A 25,408-nucleotide genomic window follows, 5' to 3' on the forward strand; every position below is an offset into this window, starting at 1 on the left:
AACGTTTATGTTGATGGTTTTGTTATTTAGGGTATACTTATTATTTTAAGTGGACAGTTAGTGTAAACGTTTTGTCTTTCCAGTAAAAGGTTATTTTCGTTGTTTTGTTTTTGTTTTACTTTATTTTTAAGTAACGTAAGCAGTGATAATAGTAATAATAATAATAATAATAATAATAATAATAATAATTTTGTGTTACGTTGTTAAGTAGTATTGTAACAGTTTGGATACGCTCTAATTCATTTCTTGCATCTTGGTTTTTTTCATATTTATTTATTTTTTTCGTATATTATATAGAGGCCTGTCAGGCTGGCGCTATTAATATTTTTATTGTTGTAGGAAACACTTTCTTTTTTTTATCTTACTTCATATTTTACTTATTTATTTATTTTTATCGTGACATTTGTTTCCTTTTTTTTTAAATTTAAATATTCGTTTCATAATATATTTTGTATTATTTAATGATGTATTTCCATTTATTATCTAAATTAACATTCCTCTTATTATTCGTTCCCGTTTTATAATTTCTTATAAATTAGCTTAATAGTAAAAAATTCTTTAAAAAATTATTTTTGCTAATATTATTATTTTCTTACCCCATAATTTTTTGTTCTCTAAAATACATTTTGGCATTAGTAAAAAAAAAATAAAAAAAGAAGTTTTTTCTACGATCCTGTTCAAAATTAAATTAAAAATAATTTTATTTGTTAAAATATTATATGAAGAGGAAAGAGGGGTTTTGTTTGATCGGGATAAGAAAAAAAGACTATTTGGTCAATCGCAACCAAATTTTTACGTGTGTTTCTAGGCATAACTGAGGTTTTTTTAAATATATTTCATCTCGGAAAAAAAAAATTTTTGTGTAGTAGTGAAGATTTGCCGGTTGATGCACAAACTTTAATGAATTGAAATAATGAACTGTAAACTGTCAGTCTCTATCACTGTTGTGAGCTGGGTTTGAACTGAATTATTCGAATCGATCGAATGAATAATATTACAAAAATAATAGAATTAAATTTACGTTAAATAAAATATTAACTAGGTTAAAAAAATTTCTGTTTAACAATAATGGGCTTCCCGTGGGGACTGCGTGTGAGGCTAGAGTAATGAGGCATGCGAGCACCTCGTGGGAGGCTAGACCGATCATCATATCAACTGGTAACAAACGAGGTGCCCCTGGCGCACTCTGTTTTGGAAGGTGCAATGGCGCGCTCTTATTATATCTCTGCAAAAAATCGTACGATTTTCAAAATTCAAACGGAATATTTTTTTTCAACCTTTTTTTAACCACTCAGGGGCAACCGGTAGTCGCCTAAAAGACGTTGCTCTTCCCCAGTAGGGCTACCCTTCCCATCCCTACACACCTAGTTGGGGTCCGGTATGCACCCCACGCATACCCGCCTCCCAAAAAAAAACGGAGTAATTTTTAGTAGGTTGAAGGCTGACTTTTACACTCACACTTTTACAAGAGATCACGGTTATTCGTAAATGTTGTTATATCTTCCCAACCAATCTTCCGATTTTCAAAATTCAAACGGGGTATTTGTATGTGTATATATAAAGTTTGTCTGTTTGTTTGTTATCGCATCACCCGAGAACCAACCTATCGATTACTTTCAAATTTGCAGGATACATTCATATTATCCCAGGGAAGTTTTTAAGCCATCGGCCGAGGCCCTAGCTCACTTGATGGTTAAGATATTAAAAACATTCATTATTTCTTCGTCCCCCCCCCCACCCAAGGAGCATGAAGTTGTGAATTAAAGATATCCATTAAGAAAAAAAAATTAATTAAACCTTTTTCTTCGTTATTATATTTCTACCACCACGGCAAAGAAATAAGTTGTGAATTTTTCGTCATCAAAGGTGTGTACTTTAGTCACCGTGGTTACTATTATTTTTTGCATGGATTTGAATACTAGATCGTGGATACCGGTGTTCTTTGGTGGTTGGGTTTCAATTAACCACCCATCTCAGGAACGGTCGAACTGTGACTGTACAAGACTACTACTACTTCAGTAACATTCATACATATCATCCTCTGAAGTCATACCTGAACGGTAATTCCCGAAGGCTAAACAGGAAAAAAGTTACTATTATTCTGTTTTTTGTAATTTAGATTCTTTTTCAGGTTTCTATAAAGCGCCGAATGCTGTAATTATTATTTATCGGTATTATTCTCACAACCATGAGGATAACTTACAGTGCGGAGGTCTACGGGGTGAAGCCTTCTGAGTTGATAGGAATGGCAACCGAAGCAAGTTCTGCGGGTGTCCAGGGCGCCGGTTCCCCTGGAAATTTGGGAATGGCGAGCTCTGCGGCCATGAGGGTAGGCCCCTTAGTCCCGGGAGGACCCGATGAGCTTCGAGGGTCTGGGTTCTGGTTAGACGGACCGGCTAGTTTATTATAAATCTCTGTTTAAAAGTTACTTTGAGAGACAAATTATATGGAAATTTAAGAGTGTTTATTAAGAAATTCAAGGGTGTTTATTATTCATAGAGATTTGAGGTAGGACATGCGTATTTCTATGTAGATGTTAATAAAAATATCGGTGGAAATATAACCTGGATAATTTTTTTTTCTAGAATGATAGGATTAAAAAAAATATATTTATAAATGTGATAAAAAGAAATAAAAATATATTTTTGGATATGCACTTAAAAAAATAAATACGAATTAAACTTTCTTTTCAATTATATATTTTTTTAAAATCAATCAATGAAGGGATATTCTTTATTTAGGTGAGATGAATGAGTTTTCAAATTGTCCAACGTCTCAAATACGTTGAAAAAGTTTTTTTCTGTAAGATTATAAAAAATAGTATAAATGTAATTTAATTTTTTGTCGGGTGAATTTTTATTATTATGTCATTTACACGCAGAGTAATAAGTATTTAACATACTGGAATATTTACTATTAATTTTTTGTATATTCTATTTTAAAAATTTTATTAATTTTATTTTCTGAGTTTTGACAATTTTTTTTTATACTTTTATCTTCTTTCTTGGGTTTTTTATTAATGTTTTACATTTGATTCTGTTATTCTTACTTCTAGTTAATAATACATTTTCCTATTTGTTTGACTTTTAAAAAATAAAGCAAAAAAAGCTTAGTAGAAAAAAATACGATGAGAATCGATGTTACCAGAGAGTGTGAAAAAAATGATTCGGTCAAAGTGTATTTCAAGACCATCAAAACAAAAAAAAATATTGTAAAAGCAGTAATAGGAATAATTATGTTATACGAAGAATTCGAGGATGTTTAGAAAATCATTGTGCGTGCTCGTGCTAAAAGAAAGTCGTGTAAAAATATGATTGGAAAAAATCTGGAACGCCGCTATTTGGTGACAAATTTTTATGAGTGAAGTAATAATAAATTTCCATGTCTGTTAAAACTGCGTACTATAAAAGAGTTGAACGAATTGTAAATAAATGTAATTTAGTTTGGAAAAATAACTTCTAATAAAGTTATCTTAAATTGATTAAGATAAATTAATTTATATTAAAAAATTATATAATTTGCTCGTAATTTTACGATGGTGAATTTTTATTTTAATAAAATAAACTTCTAGTTATAAATTTATTTTTATATTTTACAGGGTTAAAAGATAAATGAAGGTAAAAGTTATGAGCGGGAATATCAGTGACCTAGATACCGTTTTATTAAAAAATAAAAATAAATAATAAACGTAATAGTAGCGTTTGTTTATGTGCGGATTTTTATACTGTGAATGTAAACAAAACGGCAATCTGCTGTTTTTATTTTTCCATATTTGTTTATATAATTATTATGAATTGTTATCGAATAATATTACTTTTTTATAAATTTAATTAGTAAGAATGTACGCTTAAAATATTTGTAAAATATTAATATTATGCGCGTACTTGTATGCGAGTGTGTGTATATGTTTTTATAGGTTTTATTTATTACACTAAAAGCAGTGATAGGAAGAGTTGCGTTATTGTCCGTTGTCCTGGTGACAAAAGTGAGGGAGTTGGCTACAGGCTGCCACTATCAGTCGTAGGGAAATTTTTGTGTGGGCGGGAATTTCCCGCGGTGACACTGCTACGAGACAGCCTGGCAGCTGAGTGAGTGCGAGTCTTTCGTGTGAGTTATACAGCTGCAGGGCTCGGTTAAACAGTTTGTGTTCAATATACAAGAACTGTTATTCTGTAACATTTTTAAAAACTGTTCATACACGTTACTTATTTATTAATTACTTATATTGTTGTGCGTCCGTTTTTTTTTTTTGTTTTAATGTTTCGTTCCATGTTTATCGTTATTTTTGTTATATTGTAATCTGTTTTTAATTTAGTGGTAAATTGATTTTTTCTTTTTTTAAAATTATGTTGTATGTTTTACCTCCGCCTGCACCGTCCTGGCCACCACCGAGTGTCGCTAGGCCACCGCATACAAAACATAGAAAAAAGGTACATAATATTTTTTTACATTCAACTTATTTTTAACAATTTTTTTGTTTCACTTTTACATTTAGGTTTTTTTTATAGTAATAGGGAATTTTTGTTAAAAATAATTATTACATTTTGGGTTATATAATGTTTAATATGATAATATGTATGTATATAACGACATTTAAGTTTGATCTGAGAGGTTATCTATCTTAATTATTATTTAATTAAAAAGCAAGGGTCCATTATATACATGATTTTTTTTTTGTTTTACTAATTCTAAGAAGCTGGAACACAATTTACGTTAGGATTATATAGTAGGTATTAGATTAACTCACAATCAATACACACAAGTACATATTCTGGTTTTTCATCTTTTGATGAAAGTTATAGATGATTTCTGAGGAAAAAAGTAAATAGTATATCAGAAAATTTTATGAAAAGAAAGAATAGTATATTGTAATGGATTTATATACTATTAAAAAATTTTGTTATTAATAAATTATGATTTATTTGATTATCTGTGTAATCTTTTTCGGTTTATTTTTATTTTCACTCTCGAGCGTAATTTAGCTTTTACCCATATAATTTAGGGAGGTCAAGCAAAGGTCTACTCAGTAATTTACGTAAAAAGTAATTTTCGTGATAAAAGTCATAATAGTTTTTACTTTCACGAAATAAGAGAGAAAATTTATTTATAATATATTTTCGGCGTATTCGAATATGTTTCAGTTAATTTAAATTATGTGCGTGTGGGTTTGTATGCGGGTGGTTGTAAATAAAGTTTTTTTAATTATTTTTCCATAATCAATGAAACAATGAATGTAATAAAGATTTTTTTACAATATATTTTGTGAAAATAGCGTTACCGACTTAAGAAAATAAAAAATATTTTATTTTTTAATAAAGTTATTTTTTTAATGAATTTCATAAACGTGTAATGAGTACAAAGAAAGAGGTATGTTAAATGCTTTTTAAAATATTAAAGGGTAATAAAACGCATATTTGTACTGTTAAGCAGTCTAAATTAGTATGAAGGAATTAATCTTAATTAATTGATACATACCGAAAATAAATTTTGGTATGAAAATATGTAAATTTACATATATTTTTTACGTAAATAAATGTAATTATAAAAGAAAAACAAAAATAAATATAATATAAAAATATTAATTAACAGTGATTCAATATTTATGAATCACTATTGTAAGATTTAAGTAAAGGATTTTACTAGTTATCCTGTATTTTTTTCAACCTGTACGTCTCCTAATAATAATTATTTAACAATTGAAACGCGCATAGTTTTTTCTATTTATTTATTTATTTTTTTTGTAGAATGTTTTTAGGTGTTTGTAATTTTTTGTTAATTTAAATTTTCGTCAAATGCGAATTTGGTAATAAAAATTGTTAGCTGTTCGTTTTTTTATGCAATTAGATTTGCTAAGTTAATTTAATAAATTATTAAAATGTATTTAAGTGGTTGAAAGTTAACAATTTGTTGTAGTTTAAAATTTTTCATCTTACTTTTTAATATATAGTTTCTTTTTACATTTATTTACTTATTTTTTTGATTTTGTAAAAGAAATGCATGGTACAAAATCTTTTTTTTTATTGTAATTGACTAGTTTGGTGCCTTTTTTTAAATTCACTTTTATTTTCTGTTCATCATTTTAATCTCATAATGTTATAAGATTTATTTATATATATAACCCGCCGAGGTAGTCTACTGGTTGAAATTATCATTGCAAAATCAGCTGATTTTCGAAGTCAAAAATTTTAAGGTCTAATCCTTGTAAAGGCGGTTGCTTTTATATGGATTTGAGTGCTAGACTGTGAATACCGGTGATCTTTGGTGGTTGGGTTTCAGTTATCTACCATGCGTCTCAGGAGTGGTCGACCTGAGTCTGTTCAAGACTACATGTTTACCGATAAATTTTATATTGCGCTACCTCTGCAGCTACGTCAGGACTGGCAAGTAGGTAGCAGTAATTGCGTTTGCCTGTACTTACACCTAGCCCGGCAGTAGCTGGAAAACTGGTTGGAGAAATTTATATAATTTTTAAACATTGTTTTCCATTTTTCCTCTCTACACTTTACTCTCTGATAATGAATTACGTTAATTTATTTACGTTATTAATTTTATAAAATTCTACTAAAAACTTTCTCATCTCTAATTTTTTCTATTTCACCTATGTATATTTCAATATTCTTCTTTAACGCCACATCTTAAAAGATTAAACTTTCTTCTTGCATTTTTATTGTTATCAGTATTATATTGCGTTAAAGCCTTTCAATACAAATGTTTTTGTTTTTAATTTCTAAAGCTATGATTTTGCGAAAACATTTTTTTTTGCAGCGAAGTGCATGCCTTGTTATGTGAATATCTATCTAACTTTATTTTTGTTGTCATTTTTTCAACTGTTCTTAATTTTCTAAACAATTTTTTAAGGTAATTTTTTTCTGGTCACCAGTGTTTTATGGGAGCATGCGTGTTTTGTAGTTGTATGATTCGTTAGGTTTTATTATTTTTTAACGTAATTTGTAATCTTGTAACTTAAATATGTTTCTTGTACTAAACTTTTATTAGTTGTTAAAAAATGGTATACTATGTATAGTGCGTTGTTATGCAGGTGTTTTGTTGTTATTCATTTAGTAATCGTGTTGTTTCTATAATGTGGTCATTAAAATACTGTTTTTATTTTTTAACGTGTTCATAAAATTATCTACGATGATCGTAAATTAAATCATACACTATTATAGCCTAGAAGAATATGAGCATAAAGACGACCTTCATAGGTGGAGTTATTTAGTTTTATTTATGTACACTTATATTAAAAAGTAATAGACCTATAATGGTATAAAAATACCTTTTTTTTAGTGTTTTATGAATGTACAATGAGTTTTTTATGCCTTTTATGCAATTACATTTATTTTTAAAATTTAAACAAAATATCCCTGTCCTTTTATTTAAAAAATTACCAAAATCGTTGTAACAAAACTTGTACAGGATGTTCGATTCTCATCCATGATAAAACGCTAGATTTTTTTTTTTATAAAACCGAATACCAAAGATGCTATGGCTCGTCTACAGGCCCGGACTTCCTTAGCGTGATCCCGGCTAGAAAAACCAACAGATGATGAAATTGGCGGAAAAATGGGATCAAGATCGGTTGAAATATAATTTACTCACGAAGAAAGAGGTAAGCAGTAGATATTCACAAGACTCCACTTGCACAATCCAGTCGTAGATAAAGGAATTTTAATTCTGATGAGAGCAGCGGATTAATAACTACGTGTTAAATCATCTTAAATATATGCCGCAATAAATTGTTTTTCCTTTAGACATTAAACAGTTATCCAAAGACAAGTACAATTCCTGAAGGAATAATTTTTTTTTTAATCCCATAATTATTAATCATAGGGAAGTATTCGACTGAATGTATAAACCGTTCGGCCAGAGATACTAAAGTTTTATATTGTATTTGGTACATTTTCTTGTCTTTGATTTATTTTCTTTGGGTGGAGTGGTTATTGGTACCCTTTCTTATCGAAAAAAGTATGCAGAAGAAAAAAATCTGATGTGAACGCTACATGACTACCTTTACGCCTATTAAATTACATATACATATTTTTTTTTTTAATGAAAACTATATAAAATTTTATTTCATTAATAATTTCTGATATTTTTTTATTGTTATTAAATTATTAATAAATCAATACATTTAAATTTTAAAAAAATATTTAATTAGAAAAAGGGGATGAAGTCTGATTCGAATCGATGTGCCTTCCCCTTGTAAGATCCAAAATATTTCATTAATTAAAATTGTATTTGGCTATAACTCTGGAACCAATGAAAATAATTACCGCTTATTCAGTGATATATCATTGAAAAGCTCTCAGTGAGAGCTTATTAATGCAATTAAAAAAAAGTCCAAAATCTATTTTTTTGGCTTTTTTGGACACTTTTGGTCCAGTCGATTACAATCAAAATGGGAGGTGCACAACTAGATGTTACAACAGTAACATCTTAACTTTCAACATCCCATGGCTAATCGTTTTTGAGTTATGCGAGATACATACGTCACGCCAAAACTAGTCAAAATGGATTCAGGGATGGTCAAAATGGATATTTCCATTGAAATCTGATAACCGAAATTTTTCGCTATCACAATACTTCCTTTACTTGGTACAAGGAAGTAAGAAAATTGGAAAAACATTCCGAAAAGTCTTTCCTTGCTTTTTGTTTTGTAATATAATTACTTCTTTTTTTACGCCCTTCCTTGTACCGCAGTTAATTTCATTCAGATTTAATACGTTTTTTTTACTAATAAATTAATCTTATTTCCTTGGTCTTAAATGGGTAGTGTTCGCTTCGGTATCATTAATTAATATAACAATAACATTTTAAAACTTTAATAATAAAGTTATGTTGCTTTTTTTTAAAGTCATTCGCCTCCCCTTCAGCCACCCATCACCGTATCTCTTCGTTAATTAGTGTAACATAACTGCTTCCTGATCTTATTTATTGTAATCGTTTTAAGATATCGACTAATTGCTTTATCGGTAAAAAATAAAAATAAAAAATTGATGTATTGTAAATAAATTAAAAAGAATGCGGAACAGCAAGGTCGTTCGGTATTGACTTTATACCAATGCCACAAGTTTATAACGGTGTAAGAAAAATATAATATATACTTATTTACTAAAATTTTGATAAGATAAAAATATTTTTATGCCTTTAATATTATAACTAAAAAATGGTGGTTAGTAATGATTTGAAACGAAGTTATGCATTATCGATGAAATATTTATGTGAATTCCAAATTTTTTTTAATGGATAGTTTATTCATTCAGAATTCTTTTTTTTTAATATTGAAATTGTATGCGACGACTTAAAATTAATTTAAATTGAAGAGAGTATCTGATTGATAAAGAATGTTTCTCTGTAAATTACAAGTGCACTACTCATTACGCAAATATTTGCGTTTCAAAGCTGCTAAAGCCTAAAATTACAGTAGTTGTGAGTCCAAATAACTACGTCAAATGAGATAGTGTGATGATACTGTTAGACGCGGTTCTCTAATGCGAAAAAGAAAATTACTTCACAGTAAATCACTATTGAATAGTGTTATTGAATTTCACCGTACTTTTTACTCTTGTATTGTTCATATACTCAGTGGTTAACGTAGAAATTTTTTTTTTTAAAGGATCCTCACAAAAATTGTGTTACTATTAAATGATAAAATTAATTGTTACTTGAAAAAATTATTGTAAAAAAATCTGATGTGGACACTGCATGACTTCCTTGTGCGCCTATTAAATTACATATACACATTTTTTTCTGCACTTCATGTAAACTTATTTAATTTGAAACTGAAATACGATCCTCCAATTCTTTAATAAAGTTGACAGTTACACAATTGCATTGTGGTGGACAATGCAATGTGTAACTAATGTGTGGTGGATGCAGTGTGATGCACATTGCATCACATTTTTTTTGTGGTGTCCGTATCAGGTTTTTACATTAGTTTATATATTAATTTTGTTTCACGTCGCTAAAGTAGTTATGTGGTGTAAGTGAGAACGTGTCGGATCCGTAACCATGCACACATCGGTTAGAATCCGAGTTCATATAAATATATTTTTTTCAATTTAAATATATTGATTTATTAATAATTATTAACCTGTGTAAAAATGTTTGAATTAAAATGAAAAGTACATAAAATTTTATTCCACTAATAACTTTTGATTTTTTCATGTCTTTTTTTTTATTGTTATTTATTACTGAATTATTTATTGTAAAACCTTTTTTTTACAATCGGAGGTTAATAATTATTAATAAATCAATATATTTAAATTAAAAAAAGAGAAAGTTAAAATAAAATATATGTGTATGAAGTCGGATTCGAACTGATGAGCGTTCCCCTTGTAAGAGCCAAATATTTCACTAATTAAAATTTCATTTTGCTATAACTCTGGAATCGATGAAAATAAATAAATATCGTTGAAACGCTCTCAATGAGGACTTATTACTGCGATTAAGAGAAAGTCCAAAATGCATTTTTTTGGATGTCCAAAAAAGGATACTTTTTTGGACACTTTTGGCCCAGTCGATTGTAATCAAAAGTGGAAGCGCAGAACTAGATGTTACAACAGTCCTAAATCCAAAATTTTAACATTCTACGACTAATCATTTTTTAGTTATGCGAGATACATAAGTACAGAGTCACGCTGAAACTAGTCAAAATGGATATTTACGTTAAAATCTGAATACCGAAATTTTTCGTGATCACAACACTTGCTTTTACTTCGTACAAGGAAGTAAAAAACCACAAAATAAAAATATACAAAATGTTAAAATAATACTTCGCTTATAAATAATTAATTAAAATACGTATGGAGTTAGTTTAATACAGTATATTTAATTAAATCCAATCATTCTCATTACCACATTTTACCGCAGAATTTCCTCATCTGCAGTACATTCACTATTCCTGTGCCACCAATTGTAATCAATACCATTTAAAATAATTTGAAATGACAAAAAGCCGGCAATTAATTGCATAACTCTGCTGGTTTTCCCCGGTCAAGTTGTGCAATTACTTTTTTCAATCTGATTGTAAATTGAATCGATGGTAAAACACTGCGCTGTTGAATTTAAATATAGTCTTATATTCATTCAAGATGATGAACGCTCTGGGCCCTTAAAAACCGCTAAGAACTTACAAAAATCCGTTACTCGTATTAATTGAACACCGACTGAGGTTACAAGAGAACTTGATGACATGTGCATCACTGTAGACCTTGTCCACTGCATTATTTGTTTTTAGTTATGAAAAAGGCTTTCCGCTTTTAGGTATGATGAAAGACAGATGCAGGTGCGTTTGTTTTTCAAGACGATTAGACGTTTTAAACGCCATTCGCTGAGTTTCTTAGACGATTTATAACATGAGGAACACAAGTTCATCATTAACGCCAGAGACCAAACAGCGGGTGGGAGCAGATGAAAGTGCGTCAAAAGAAACTGAAAACGGTTGTGAGTGCTGGAAATGTCATGGGCTACAACATTTTAGGATTCTTGTAGTTCGGTGTCGATAGATACCTGGATAAAGGGAGGACCATCACCGGGGCGTATTACGTTTCACTACTGGTCCGACTGAAGGGTGCTGTTCGGGTGCACACAGTCTGTCTGAAAAGTTCCCGAACTAAATTAAATGAAAATGCAGATTTAAAGATAAATGGATTTACTCACATCAGCCCTGTACATAGAACCCTTCTCTAGTTATACACTTGTTGCAGCGCCGGTAGGGCCCGTCAAACGCTTTGGAGAAATCACTTTGTGGGATCGCCTTCAACTGCTCGGTACAAGTCCTTGGATGGCTGAAATTTCGTCGAAAAAGCGGCCTTTCATCTTCAATTTGAGTTTCGGGAACAGAAAATAGTCTGATGGAGCCAAGTCGGGTGAATAGGATGGGTGGGATAAGACGGTGATTTGATTTGCAGCGTAATAACGTGTTAAAACTGTTGCCATGTGTGCCGGGGCATTGTCGTGCAAGAGAGTTCAACTGCCCGGTACTCGGGTCGAATGCGACGTATCAGGCGTTTCATTACTTAAAAATAGAGTTTAGAATTCACGGTTTGACCAGTTGGGACAGATTCACGATGAATGAGGACCTTTGAGTCGAAGAATGTAATCAACATCGTTTTCATTCTTGATTTTGCCGCCTGACTTTCGACGATCTTTGTGCTCCAGGACTCAACCAAGTAGCGGATTGACGCTTCGTTTGTGAATCATACATGAAGCACCGGCTTTCATCCCCAGTTACAATTGTTTGAAAAAAATCGGGTCGCTGTAGGCAGTTTCAACGAAATCTTGAGTGCAAGAAAGACGCACATGTTTTTGTTCTTCGGTCAAGAAGTGTGGAACGAAACGAGAGCACACCTTTCGGCGGTTAATTTTTTTTTGTACGTACCGCTTCTTTACCGATGTTTAGCTTTTCTGCTACGGCCCGAAGGGTAAGATGATGTTCGAGCAGGAGCGCGGGCACTTTCGCAATGTTTTCGTCGTGAACAGCTGTTGACCGCCTCCCGCTTCGTTCGTCGTCATCGACTCTCTACCGTCTGTAAACCGCTTCCACCACGTGTATGATGTAATACCAGATGCGGCTTCATAACCGAATGCTTGCTGTATCACGGTATAAGTTTTAACGAAAGAGTTTTGAAGTCGAACACTAAATTTTATCGTCCTTCTCTTTTCCATGTCGCGAGCTAGCACGAGGTCACGTGAACGCAACGTACACGGCCGGATATAACTCTAGACTGGAGTGACGTAACACGATGAAATTTTGTACGCACACTCGACAGACATCGTACTACATAGTTCCTTGGTTGTCCGAGAAATGGCGCTACTTGTATAGACTACAGAAATTTAGTTCGAGAAATTTTCAGAGCTACTGTGTACGTCCGCATCTAGACAAAAAGAATGTGGTGTTTGACCACGGTAATTCGCCTCCATGACCTACCTCTTCGAAGTACTTCTGCGTGCCCCGTATTCTTCGGAATTATCTCCCAGCGATTATTTCCTGTTCCCTAATCGGATAATATTTATTTTAAATGATGAGATAAAACTGAGACATCCGCTTATTTTGTAGAGTTTGACAAATCCCATTATACTAAGGGTACTGCAGCGTTGGAAAGTTGGGATCTAAATGTATAAATTGCAAGATGACTACGTTGAAAGAAAAAAACATTTTCTGAAAAATCTTGTGATTTCTTTGTCAAGCTGAGAGATTTCCAAACGAGCCTTGTACAGTGATAAAATGATGGTATTTTCAATATTATCTGGATATCATATTTTTCCTTTCGTGTTACCACATTTTTCACCTTTTGTTTTGAATACGAACTATCATTTAGTCGTTTCATAATTGTATTTCTGAAGAATATTGGAGTTAAAATTACGAAAATGGATTTTTTATCCTTAAAATTCGTTTAAGCATCCAATATCTATTAAGGTTTTTTTTTTTTTTGAAAAAATCGTACACGAATATAATGCTTATAAGTGAATAGAATAATTTTTCTTCGGTATCAATCGTTTTCTATATTATAATAATTTATAATAGTTTTATCAGTATTACAATTCAACGTTTCGTTGATATTAAATATTTTTTTAAAAATTTCCACACAACTTCCCTCTGTAAATTTAATCCATGATTTTGGTTATGGCACGGCTAGTTAATGTAAATGAAAAAACGTGATTGATGTAACGCACACGCACACGTGGAACGCGCTTGTGCGCACTTGTGCCGAACAATTTAGATAACACTCCGTATATTAATGATAAGACATTTTTATATTGAACAAAATAAGTGAATCAATGTTTTTATTTATTATTTATTACGTAGATTAAACAGATATGATATCATTTGGAATTAGTCTTGTGTTGTGTGTTTGTGTGCATGTTCTGTAACTTTTTAATTATTAGCTATACTTTTTTTTTATTGTAGACGTACCTTATGATTAATTGTAATACTTAAAAATCATATCTTATTAACTTATTCATTCTTAAGTTTTACTTTTTTTTTATCAGTTATTTTCCTGCTTTAAATTAATTTTTTTTAATATTGAGAAGTATGTTTAATTTTTAATTTTGTCTCTTAGTATATAATTTATTATGTTTTGTTTTTTGTCCCAAGTATGAATAGGTATTAATAATAAGTATTATTTTATGTGTTTAGTTTTTTCGCATAAAGATTTGTTGTTTTTTTATTATTATTATTTTTAATCTAATTTAATTGTTTTATTTTTATGTTCTATTGTCCTTTTTACGTTTGTAATTTTTGTAAGTTTTTTTTTTTTAATTGCAGTATAAAATTAATTAACTAACTAAATTAATTTTACAGTAAATTAGAAAAATTGTGAATAGTCATTGCTTCGTCTTTAAATTTCTATTTTGTTTTTGTGATCTGTTGTTTACCTGTATATAAGCTTTAATTTTATTTTTTAATTAAAAAAAAGTATATATAAATAAAATATCCGTCAGTTCTTTTTTTAAAACAAAAAATATACATTGCCGGTCAAGATTATATGTGGAAAAATATGTATAATTTCCGTAATTCGTTCAATAATTGTTAAGATGACATCACGTTAGTAACAGTTGTAAACGCATTATGAACGTATTTTAGGAGCGATGAACAGATCCCAGCTTTTACCAGTCGGCTTACTGTGTAGTCGTCGTACGGAGAACGGGACCCCCCCCCCAGGGTCAGTCCGTAGACAGGCCCCTCCCCTAGTTAACTCCTCGTTCTATTATTCCCGGTGACCTCAACATACAGCAGGATTTAAAGAGAGAAGAAGGTAAGGGATTGTATAATGAGAAAGAACGGATTTATCTTCGGAAGAACCACAATATGAGACGGTCTGTCCGGTGGAATGCATAGGGCTTCATTCAGATAACAGGTGTTCAACCTCCCCTTCTATCATTCCGGATTTTGGATTATTTTTTATAAATAATGGGAGCAAAAAATGCCCTGCTCCTAATCAACAATTTTATTAACCAATCAACAATTTTTGGTTGAACAACTATGGATAGCAAAACATTTCTCCTCCAGAAATTTAAGTGCTAGCGGGACTAGTTTGATCATAGCAGTGTTTGTTGGTCAAAGGTAGCTGATTCAAGTATTTATCTTAAAGGTAGACATTTATCTTCCTTATTTTTTTATAAATTGCAAATTGTTAGTTGATGGTGTTCAAAGATCATTTAGTCCACCCTTAACAATTTTTTTTTTAAATTTATTTGTTTAATAATAATATACAATCAATGTAACTAATGACATTTCAATTTATTTCTGAGTAATTATTATTGAAGTACTTAGTTCTGAAATCCGAAATAATGACTTAGAATAAGGATACTCAAATGCAAGTGGTAAAAAAATAATTAAAAATAGACAAATTATTTATTAGCTCTATTTTAAGTACGGTTTATTTTTAAATTTATTCGGGATACCGTTGTTCTTATGTCGTTCAAGTTCGATAGTTTTTAATCTGTTGTTAAGCCCTGTAATTTTAAACGAAAATAATGTCTGTTTCGAGTACTGTTTGAGAAAGAAAAATTTTAAAGGAGAGGAGCAAAATCTAGCTATCACTATAATTTTTGCTAATGCATAAATTTTTTCTCTTGTTAATCGCAAAAACGAATTTGTTGTTATTTACGTTTTATTATCAGAAAGTATGTAAAATGTATCCTTTTACTTTCCTGGTAACGTAGCTCTAGAGCTGTTCTGCGAGCAGAAAAGTGTGGTAATCAGTCAAAAATGGGGTATTGTTTTTTTTGCATTTTTCGATGTTTTATGACCCGCGAATCCCAAAAACAAATAAAAAGAGGGGGGGAGGTAATGTTCGTACGTACTTATTGTACGTGCGTTGGGCGTGTTTGAAGCGCAATAAATTTTGAATGGATTAACCGATTTTGATGAAATCTTGTACAGAGAATTGTGTACATGATGCAGTTTGTTGGTAATATTTTTAGGGGTGGGTTTTTTGAAAGGTCAATTTTATCAAAAACTTACAGAAAACTTTATCTAAGTAATTGTTATGTACGTACAATGCACATATAAATAATGCATATATAATGATTTATATTTTGCATCTTTTTCTGATACAGTATGGCCTTCATAAAAAAAATATTATTCCTATGTATGGGAACTTATGAGACACTAGATACACATTTTAAATGTTGAGGAAATTCCATATATATATATCAATGAATTTTTCATTATGTTTAATGTATAGATTTCTGTTTGTTCTTTACTAAATCGGAATATTCCTATTTACAAACAGTTGAAAATACAATAGGGTAATTTTGTTTTTATATAAAAAATTATCAGCACAGTTTAAAAAAAAAGATAGTATATAAACAATTTTTTTTTTAGTTTGCCATTACATACGTAGATTTCCTCAAAATCAATTCTCTATAAATTTTTTTTTGAAAATTATATTTGCCACTAAGCAATTTAATGAAGTCATTGTATGTCAGATCACATCCAAAAACACCGCGACATTAATTTTTTGCGTTTCACAATAATTTTCTCAAACATTAAAAGAGAGACAGCTCTGTGGTCTGTTTTTTCTATCAAAAACCATATAAAACCATCAAATTATCGCGTAATTTAAGTTTTAAGTATTTCCGTTTGGCTTTATTTTATCTTTGGAGCAGGAATCAGGTCGAAATTTTTCGCAAGCTATAACTCCAAAACGAAGCGTTTCCACCATTTTTATATAATTTTTTTTTTCACTTATTTTATATACGTTGATATTCTTTCAGTTTCTTCGTGAAACATTCTATATATTTATAATTTATTAATATATAAATATTACAGATCTACGTGTCCCGATATACAGATATTTATATCCCGTTAGATATTTCATCCGGAAGGCCCCGGATCAGGTTGGACATTTTTCATTCGCCACAGAATTTAATTTATATTCTATTAAAAATATAAATAAATAAAAAAAGATTAGGATGGATGGCTAACATAGGCTATAAGATTACATTTATGACAACATTTTAGTCTATGACAGCATACAGTGATTGAGCGAGTGCATCAAATTGAAACAGCTGGTAATGACAAAGAGAGAGTATTTGTGAGAAAGAGATAAATGATATACAAGCCGTTATTCGTATTACTGATTATAGTAATCATTGATGATAATAATAACAGTATTAAAGCTACTAGTTAGTAGATGTTATTGACCTATTAACAAATAACAATGTATTTTATCTATATATATATATATTTAACAAAATTGTTTATACAAGAAAAAATTGTATTTATATAACTGTTTTCGAGTGTATTTCTAAAGAAAATTGTAATTCTGATAAAACGTTTTATATTTAAAACAAAAGTACATGTGCTTATAAATGTTACGCGTAATATTATAATAAATTAGTAAAATGAGAAGAAATTAAATTTAACCTTATGAAATTGTAAAGTTAAAAATATTTTTAAATGTTGAAGAAGAATATAGAAAGATAAAAAAAGGAAACGAACGGATGCCAAATCTCTTTTAATGTTTTTTAATGACCACCATGCTACGCTGTTATTCCGTAAATAAACTAAAAATAAAAGTATTCACTGAAATTTACGACGAATGTTTTTTTCTTTTTATAAACACTTACGAACATATGTTTTATTATTATACATTAATTTTGATGTATAAGATTGATTAAAAAAAAAATGCAACGACAAAGTAACTGCTGGGAATCAAATTTGATGCTTTCAGAATGTATGTGTCGGTTATTCTATTAATTATAAAACCATATCTAAGGTTTATATGCCACAAAAAACTTGTCTTATATTTATAAATTTTATCAGCTTAATGACGTATAAAAGTTTATGAACTATATTATGGTAAATTATATTACTTCGAGTATAAGAAGTAATTTTCTGATTATATCATAATTTCTTTGTAATTTTACCTTTATTGATTCACATTAGAGTCGTATTAATACTATATAATATTTTTGCTTAACATCTTGCGAGCAGTTTAATTTAAAAGAACAAGTTAGTAGATCAGGACAGGTGTTGTTGTTACTATGGTAACGTACTTCACCAGTTCATTTTATTGGCAGGTGGCGTACGTTTCCATAGCTATATTTACTTCCACCATAAGGTGAATGAATTCCTCTTTAAAAATCCTTTTTCTTCAGGTTACTCGATAGGATATTAGCGTCCCGTGCGATTAAGCAACAAGGAAAAAGTAGAAGGCGTACTATAATTTTATTTATTAATTGGGGATCTGTTCTTTATTTTCCCTTATTGGTGTTAGTATTTTTGTAATAATTATATTTGAAAAATTACTTATTAAATCCTAGTTTATTTGTTGCTTATTATTAATTTGTATACTATTTCCGTATCAATGTAACAAAATTTGTTATCAATACAATGTTAGCCTTTAATTTATCTCGGTATTATGTGATAAAAACAAATATTTCATAATGTATCAAAAGGTTATAAATATATCTTCAATGCCGTATATTTTTTGTTTTGTTATTTAATTTTATTTTTTATTATTATACTAGTGTATACAAATATATAAAGTTTATATATTTTATGTAAAAATTCTCTAAGGGATTTTGTATTTGTTACCATTTATATCGTGTTAAGGGAGCGAATTTTTTTTCCTCCAGTTCATTATAAATTAAATGAAAATATTACAGTGGTCAAAATTTAGGGTACCCATTTTTTCTGGATTTTTGAGTCTCTGAATCTAAAAATAAAATAACTAGTCCAAAATACTGTATTTACGTATGTACAATTTGGCGCGTGTGAGATTTTTTTGTTTAAAATTTCATTGTTCAGAAATCAGACACGGTTATTTGTGTTTATAGCGGGATTTTTGTTATTAAATTTTTACGAAAATTTGTCGAGATAGTAGATTAGTTTTCCTTTAACTCTTGACTGCTAGCTTGCCCTTTTACTTACCTGTCTAGAGCTATAGCTGTGTAGAAGGGAAAGTATTGTAATCAATCCAATTTGGGCATATGCGGTTTCACCGGATCTTGACGTTTTGACACCTAATGAACCCAAAAAAACCGGATGGAAGTTTTTTGGAAGTTGGTATGTGCGCACGCGCGCTTGTGTTTGGTGTGTCACACCTTATATATCCAGAACTACTGAACAGATTTTGATCAAACTTCGTCAGAGAACAGTTTTATATGGAACATTGATGCCATTAAATTTTCAACTTAAATAGTCTAGAGGGTAAGCAAGGTCAACTTCAGTATTTCGAGTTTTCACCTAATTAAAATCTTATTTTTCTTAAGCGTATTTGTTAACAATTAAAAAATAAATAATATTTGCAAAAGAAGAATTTTTCAAAATCGCATTCCCATTCCAAAAAATGCTCTAACTAGTGGCTGAGTGAGTATATTGCGTAAATTGTACTCCCTTTCACCACAAGGAGCGCTAGTGCATCACTGACGTACAGCTGAACCAAAAAACATTTAAATAAAATTATAAATATTTTAAATTAAGTTGTGTGTAAGCCGTGCTTCAGAAAAAAAGCCGCGTGACGGGAAAGTCCTTCAACTGTTGTCAACTTTTTTTTTTGAACTCATATGTGGAATTCGGGTACGATTTGGTAAAAACTTTTAATGGGATCTTTAAAAGACTATTAAGTAATAATGTATAAAAAAGGAGAAGACTTCCTAACTTTATCGCTCTTCTCTGCCCACCCACAAAAAAAAGAATCTAAATGTAAAGTGTTGTAATTTTATTTTAAAGTAGAAATACATTTACAATGTATTGTAGTAGCTGGAGGAGGGTGGGTAGCGTGAGGGAGTAATTTTTTTAAGCTGTGGTCAGTATTTGGCGTATTTTAGTTTTTCTTTTTTCAGATGATCAGTTTTATCATTGTTAAATACAGTATTACAATGTTGGAAACACTAAAAATAAATTAATAAAATTCGACCTCCGTGACGGAGTGGTAGCGGTTCGGCCTTTCATCTGGACGTCCCAGGTTCGAATCCTGGCCAAGCATTAAATTTTTCATACGCAACAAAATTTCGATTTCGTATTCGCAAGGCACAAACTTCGAGCTTGAAGTGCGTTTATAATATAAAAAAAATACACAAGGTATGCATAAATGATTACGTTTTAATATTTCAATTGAAACAAGGCAAATTATAATTTTCGACTATCTCTTTTGTCTGGAGTAGAAAGTAAAATATTCTCAGAAAATATGGGTATTGCACTAAATATTTTTTTATAAATTCTAAGTACTTTTAAAATAGTAGATGATTAAATTAAATTGAAGCGGTGATGCCTTGTAATAATGTACATGTCAAATCTTAAACATTTTGATAATGGATGGAGCCTTTACAATATTCTGTAGCGATTACATTTATTTATTTTTTTTTACGTGACGCCCAACCCTTGTTGATATTTTTCCTACACGTTAGCAAAATTTAGACCACAGAAAGGTCCACCGGGTTGGTCTAGTGGTGAACGCGTCTTCCCAAATCAGCTGATTTGGAAGTCGAGAGTTCCAGCGTTCAAGTCCTAGTAAAGCCAGTTATTTTTACACGGATTTGAATACTAGATCGTGAATACCGGTGTTCTTTGGTGGGTTGGGTTTTCAATTAACCACACATCTCAGGAACGGTCGAGCTGAGAATGTACAAGACTACACTTCATTTTTACACTCATACATATCATCCTCATTCATCCTCTGAAGAATTATCTAAACGGTAGTTACCGGAGGCTAAACAGGAACAAGAAAGAAAGACTACAGAAAGGTGAAAAGTTAAACTAGGTTCCTTTATTGTCACTTTTTTTTAACATACCTTCTCTCTTTCGATGTAACCGGATTTAAGGGTAACTAAAAAATGTTATCTATTTTTATTTTTCCTTAATTAATTTTTTTTTCATTTTGTTAATTAATTTTCTGCTTCTCTATTTAATCTTTTTATTTTGTGTTGTAATACCGTTGTGAGTAACGACTTTTTCTTAAATTAATTGATTTTTTCCCTTTTAAATGACACCCTTACAAAATCAGATCACGTAGTATTTTTACTTCTTCTTCTTACGCTTCGTTTAACAGATTCAGTGATTCACAGTAATAAAAAAAAAAAAAGAATGATGGAAAAGAGATTGATTCTAATGGGCGGTTTTAAAAGTTGAAGGTTAAAGTATACATTTTATTAACCTTTCTGTATTAGCTCGGCTTAACATAAACGAAATCAATTTATAGTTTCAATTTCTATGTATGTGTTTTCTTCAAGATATTTGTTACGTCATAGATAATTTTTCACTCCAAGTCGAGTACATGTTTATATAGCTGCTAATGTTTATTGGTTGTGTAGATTACATCTAGGTGTTTCTTATGTCTTGTTTTATTTTTTATTATTTTTACCTGTTTTGTAATAAAATTATGTTTTTACTTCAGATTAATTAATGTTCTATTTCCTATCGTAACTTAACATATTGAGTCGATTGTAACAAGATTTATTTCATTCGGATTAATAGCAAAAACGTTATACGCGAACTAAGATATATATATATACACGAGTCGAATACATAACCTCCTTTTTTGAAGTTGCTTAAGGAAACAGGAGGATGTTTTATTGTGAACTTTAATTTTGGCTTACAGTCAATTTAGGTTAAAAGAAAACATAAAAGATCAAATTAATTTTTTCTTCATTTTATTAGAATAATATTTTTTTATAATACAATATAAAATTGTACAGGTTAACTGGAATTTTTATTGTTATTTAAAAGAGTTTTTTTTTATTTTCATCAGCAAAGATTAACAACCAAAGGAAGTCCTTCTGGCAACTCTTAATGCCCATATTAGGATTGTTCATTGAACTTTGAAAGGAATGTTTGTTACATATCAGGTAAAATTTTATTGTGAATTGGCCCAAGGTTTTGATAATTTTTTTTGTACTCAGATAAACCTATTGTAACATTTTCCAGTTACAGTTTTATCGATCAGAAACAAAAAGGATTTTTTTTTATTATAGTTTATATTTATTTCTATAGCGTGTCTAATAAATCATAATTTTTTTATTTAATTGTAATTATATGCTAATTAATTTTGAAATTAGGGCGAATTTTATCTTTTAATTGTATTCAAAGATATAAATTTTTATAATCATAATGGCTTTTAATGTTTTTATATCTAGTTTATTGGCTATGCCATTAATATTTTTTCTGTTTTATATCATATTGCAACCGTCGTTCATGAATATGAATTGACGGATATCCTGTCACAGTTAGTAATTAATTTAAAAAAGGTTTGTGTATATATATATATATAATAGAAAGTACCTGTCACTTTTTTCTTCTGAAGTTTTGTAATATTTAAAAAACTTTCTGCTCTACAATGTGTTAACAGTTTAAATAAACAATTCACTTACGGGTTAATTTAAGAAAGAAAAAAATTAATAGAAAAAGTAGGTCGTTTATTAGTATTATTATATTGTAATTAGGTTATTTATATTATAGCCTACACATTTTGTAAGAAATAATTTATTTTTAAGCATGTTATATGAAGGCCATTTTTTATTTGTATTTAATTGATTGCGCTTATTGTAGCGTAATTCAGCATTTAAAAAATATATATCTACGTTTCATGTTATGTTTATAGAGAGGGAAAATTTATTTTGGTAATTTGATAAAAATGTCGCTTTTTTGTTTTAAGTAAGTTGGATTAATAAAGAAAGATGAATAGAATTATCATTTAATGTTAAATTCCATTATTATGATTTATATAATATCTGTCGAATTAAGTCCTTCATAAGGACGGATTTCCGGTTTTAGCTAACCTTGAAAGCGTACCCAAAAACTCAGTTTTTTTTGCCTTTTAACTCTCCAGTTCCTGTGTACCGATTGGGTTAAAAATCAATAGGGCTGTAACAAACAAGTCGCCCTATATTCGATATAGGTTATCATCTTACCAAGTTTCATCAAAATCTGTTAAAAATTGCCCCTAGCAAAATGAGAAAAAGCTAAAGAAGGAACTCAAAAACCCCGTTTTTGGCTTTAACTCCAGTAAACCGATTCGCTTGTAAATCAATAGAATTCTATTTCTATTAGATTTACATCATCCTACCAATTTTCATTAAAATATATATATATATATATATATATATATATATATATGAATGAATATAATTTATTTAAGTTTATTTTTCTCTTATTTGGATAGAATTAAATAATAAAACATATTTTACTTAAAAATATTATCTTTATTAATCTCTTGGGTTAACCAATCAACTACACAAACGTATAAATTAAATTCACTACGTTTCACTTGGAATTCTTGAATCTCCTTCACACGTTAAAGATACATGATACACATACACACGTACAAGATTTTCTTGCATAAGAAGAATTTTTTCACAAAAGATTTATTAATAAATAATAATTATCTAGAAAATATCATAAATAAAATATTTAAAAATACAATTTATATATACTATAATAATATATCAGCCAGCCATCCTAATAAAAATAAGAGTGAGAATTATGTTGCATTACATACCATATGTCGCAGGTCTGTCTGAGAAGATTAAAAAATTGATACGAAAGGATCTCGCAATAACCCCTCAAAATTACAACAGTCGGAATAGTATTTTTTCTAAATTAAAATCGCCGACAGAAAAAATCAACAAGCCAATGTAGTATACAGCATTCCATGTAAAGATTGTAACGCTAACGCTATGTACATTGGTCAAACATCTTAATACCTTAATAAAAAGAATAGAAGCCCATAAATATAGAAAAAAAGGAAGCGACAGCTCTCACAAAACATACAATAGAATATAAACACTTGTTTAATTTCAACAGCACCAAAATATTAGACAAATAACAAAATACACAGAAAAGGACCACTCTAGAAATTATATACATCAAGAAAAATACAAACGCTCGCAACAATAGAACGGACATAGCCGGATTAAGCAACATATATATTTATTTAATTTAAAATAAAAAATCATATATTTATATTATAAATCTAGTTTCAAAGAAATCAATGTTTGTAATTTTTGAGAAAAATATGCGCATTGTAAAGGTTACAAATACACAGGAAATAGCTATCAGGTTATTGAAAGAGATACATATAATTATCTAAAGATAGATGAGTCAAATGTGAGTAAGGGGATCTGTTGCAATAAGGAGGGGGGGACAAAACATTGTTATCTAAGATGGATAGATCAGTAAATTTCTTCGTATGTAAGAGAATTCTGTATGTGTGTATGAATATGTATTGTTACTTGAAGAAGGTTAGAGAATTCTAAGTAAAACGTAGTGAATTTAATGTATAAGTTTATATAGTTGGATTGGTTAACCCAAGAAATTAATGAAGATAATATTTTCATGTAAAATATGTCTATATTTTATAGACATATACATATATATATATATATATATATATATATATATATAAAATAAGACATACTAGTATGAAAAACGTAATATAATACGTTATAACATACGTAGTATGTGTATAAACATGACCGGTCGCAGTAGCGATTTCCAGATTCTTTGGAAATTCGCTAAAAATAATTGTAAGAATAATAGAGGTGAATATATGTGAAGATAGTGAATAAATAAAATCGCTTGTGTTAGTTATCACTCAAATGACATTAAACAGAAATTATATAACTAATTTAAATAAATGTGCTTTATGTTGTTACATTTTAATGTTATTTAGGACGGATGGGAACTCTCTTGCAGTACCGTTGGGGAGGGGGGAAATAAGACCGTAGTCCCGGCGGAGAATCTCTTTGGGGTTCATCGTTAGAGGCGAGGCGTTAAAACCGGAGTCCCCGCGAGGGGAACCTTTTGCGATCCCCTCACTTGAGGCAGGCGTGGCAAGCGAGGAAGACAGAGTCTCGGCTGCCTGGGCGGGGCTTTGTGCTCTTCCGAGGTAGTTTGAGGCGATGGCACCCCTCGGAGCTGAGCTTATGCTTGGTTGCGAATCCGGCTCCAAGGGGGCGAGGAAATCGACGGAGAAAAAAAATGTTATTTAAGAACTCTTCAGCAGAAAGTTCTTAAAGAAAATGTTTTAATTTTAAATTAAGTTGATCGGAATTATAAATTTTTAGATATTTATTCATAAAAATCATAAAAAGTTCGAATTATTATTTTATTTATATATGTAGTTTATAAATAAAACCGTATCATAAGATCGATGCTCTCATATAAGTTTATGGAACAGTGAATTGATATTTGGAAATGTACTTGTTCGATTTTCCCAGGCCCAGTAATAGTTAATGCGATAAAGGGACAACAACCTTTGTTTCACCTTTGTGTGTTAGTGGTAAGAGAGTAATGGGATTTGCTTGTTGTCCCCTCACTACCAGGTCCTGTAGTTTTAGTTAACGAAATGTGGAAGCTTTTAAACCGATTAAGATTTTTATTGTTTTACATTATATTTTAAATTAAATTTTTTTTTTCGGTAACCCGTTGACTTTTAAGGTATTTTTTTAAAAT

The 25,408-nt window shown here is 29.9% G+C and overlaps 1 protein-coding gene across 6 annotated transcripts in view; it reads left to right on the plus strand.

The window, feature by feature from the left end:
• ssh (Protein phosphatase Slingshot) overlaps window positions 1–25,408 on the plus strand; it is a 504,868-nt gene that overhangs the window by 49,222 nt on the left and 430,238 nt on the right. For 2 of the 6 annotated variants that reach the window (XM_075364383.1, XM_075364386.1), the window contains exon 1: window positions 4,107–4,430. The exons of the other annotated variants lie outside the window; for them this stretch is intronic. In XM_075364383.1, coding sequence (XP_075220498.1) covers window positions 4,347–4,430 — 84 coding nt within the window. In that variant the 5' untranslated portion in view covers window positions 4,107–4,346. Of the gene's footprint in view, window positions 1–4,106; window positions 4,431–25,408 lie in introns of those variants that run through there. 6 annotated transcript variants of the gene reach the window in all.

This window comes from Lycorma delicatula, chromosome 4 (assembly GCF_047948215.1).
Source record: "Lycorma delicatula isolate Av1 chromosome 4, ASM4794821v1, whole genome shotgun sequence".
NCBI lineage: Eukaryota > Metazoa > Arthropoda > Insecta > Hemiptera > Fulgoridae > Lycorma > Lycorma delicatula.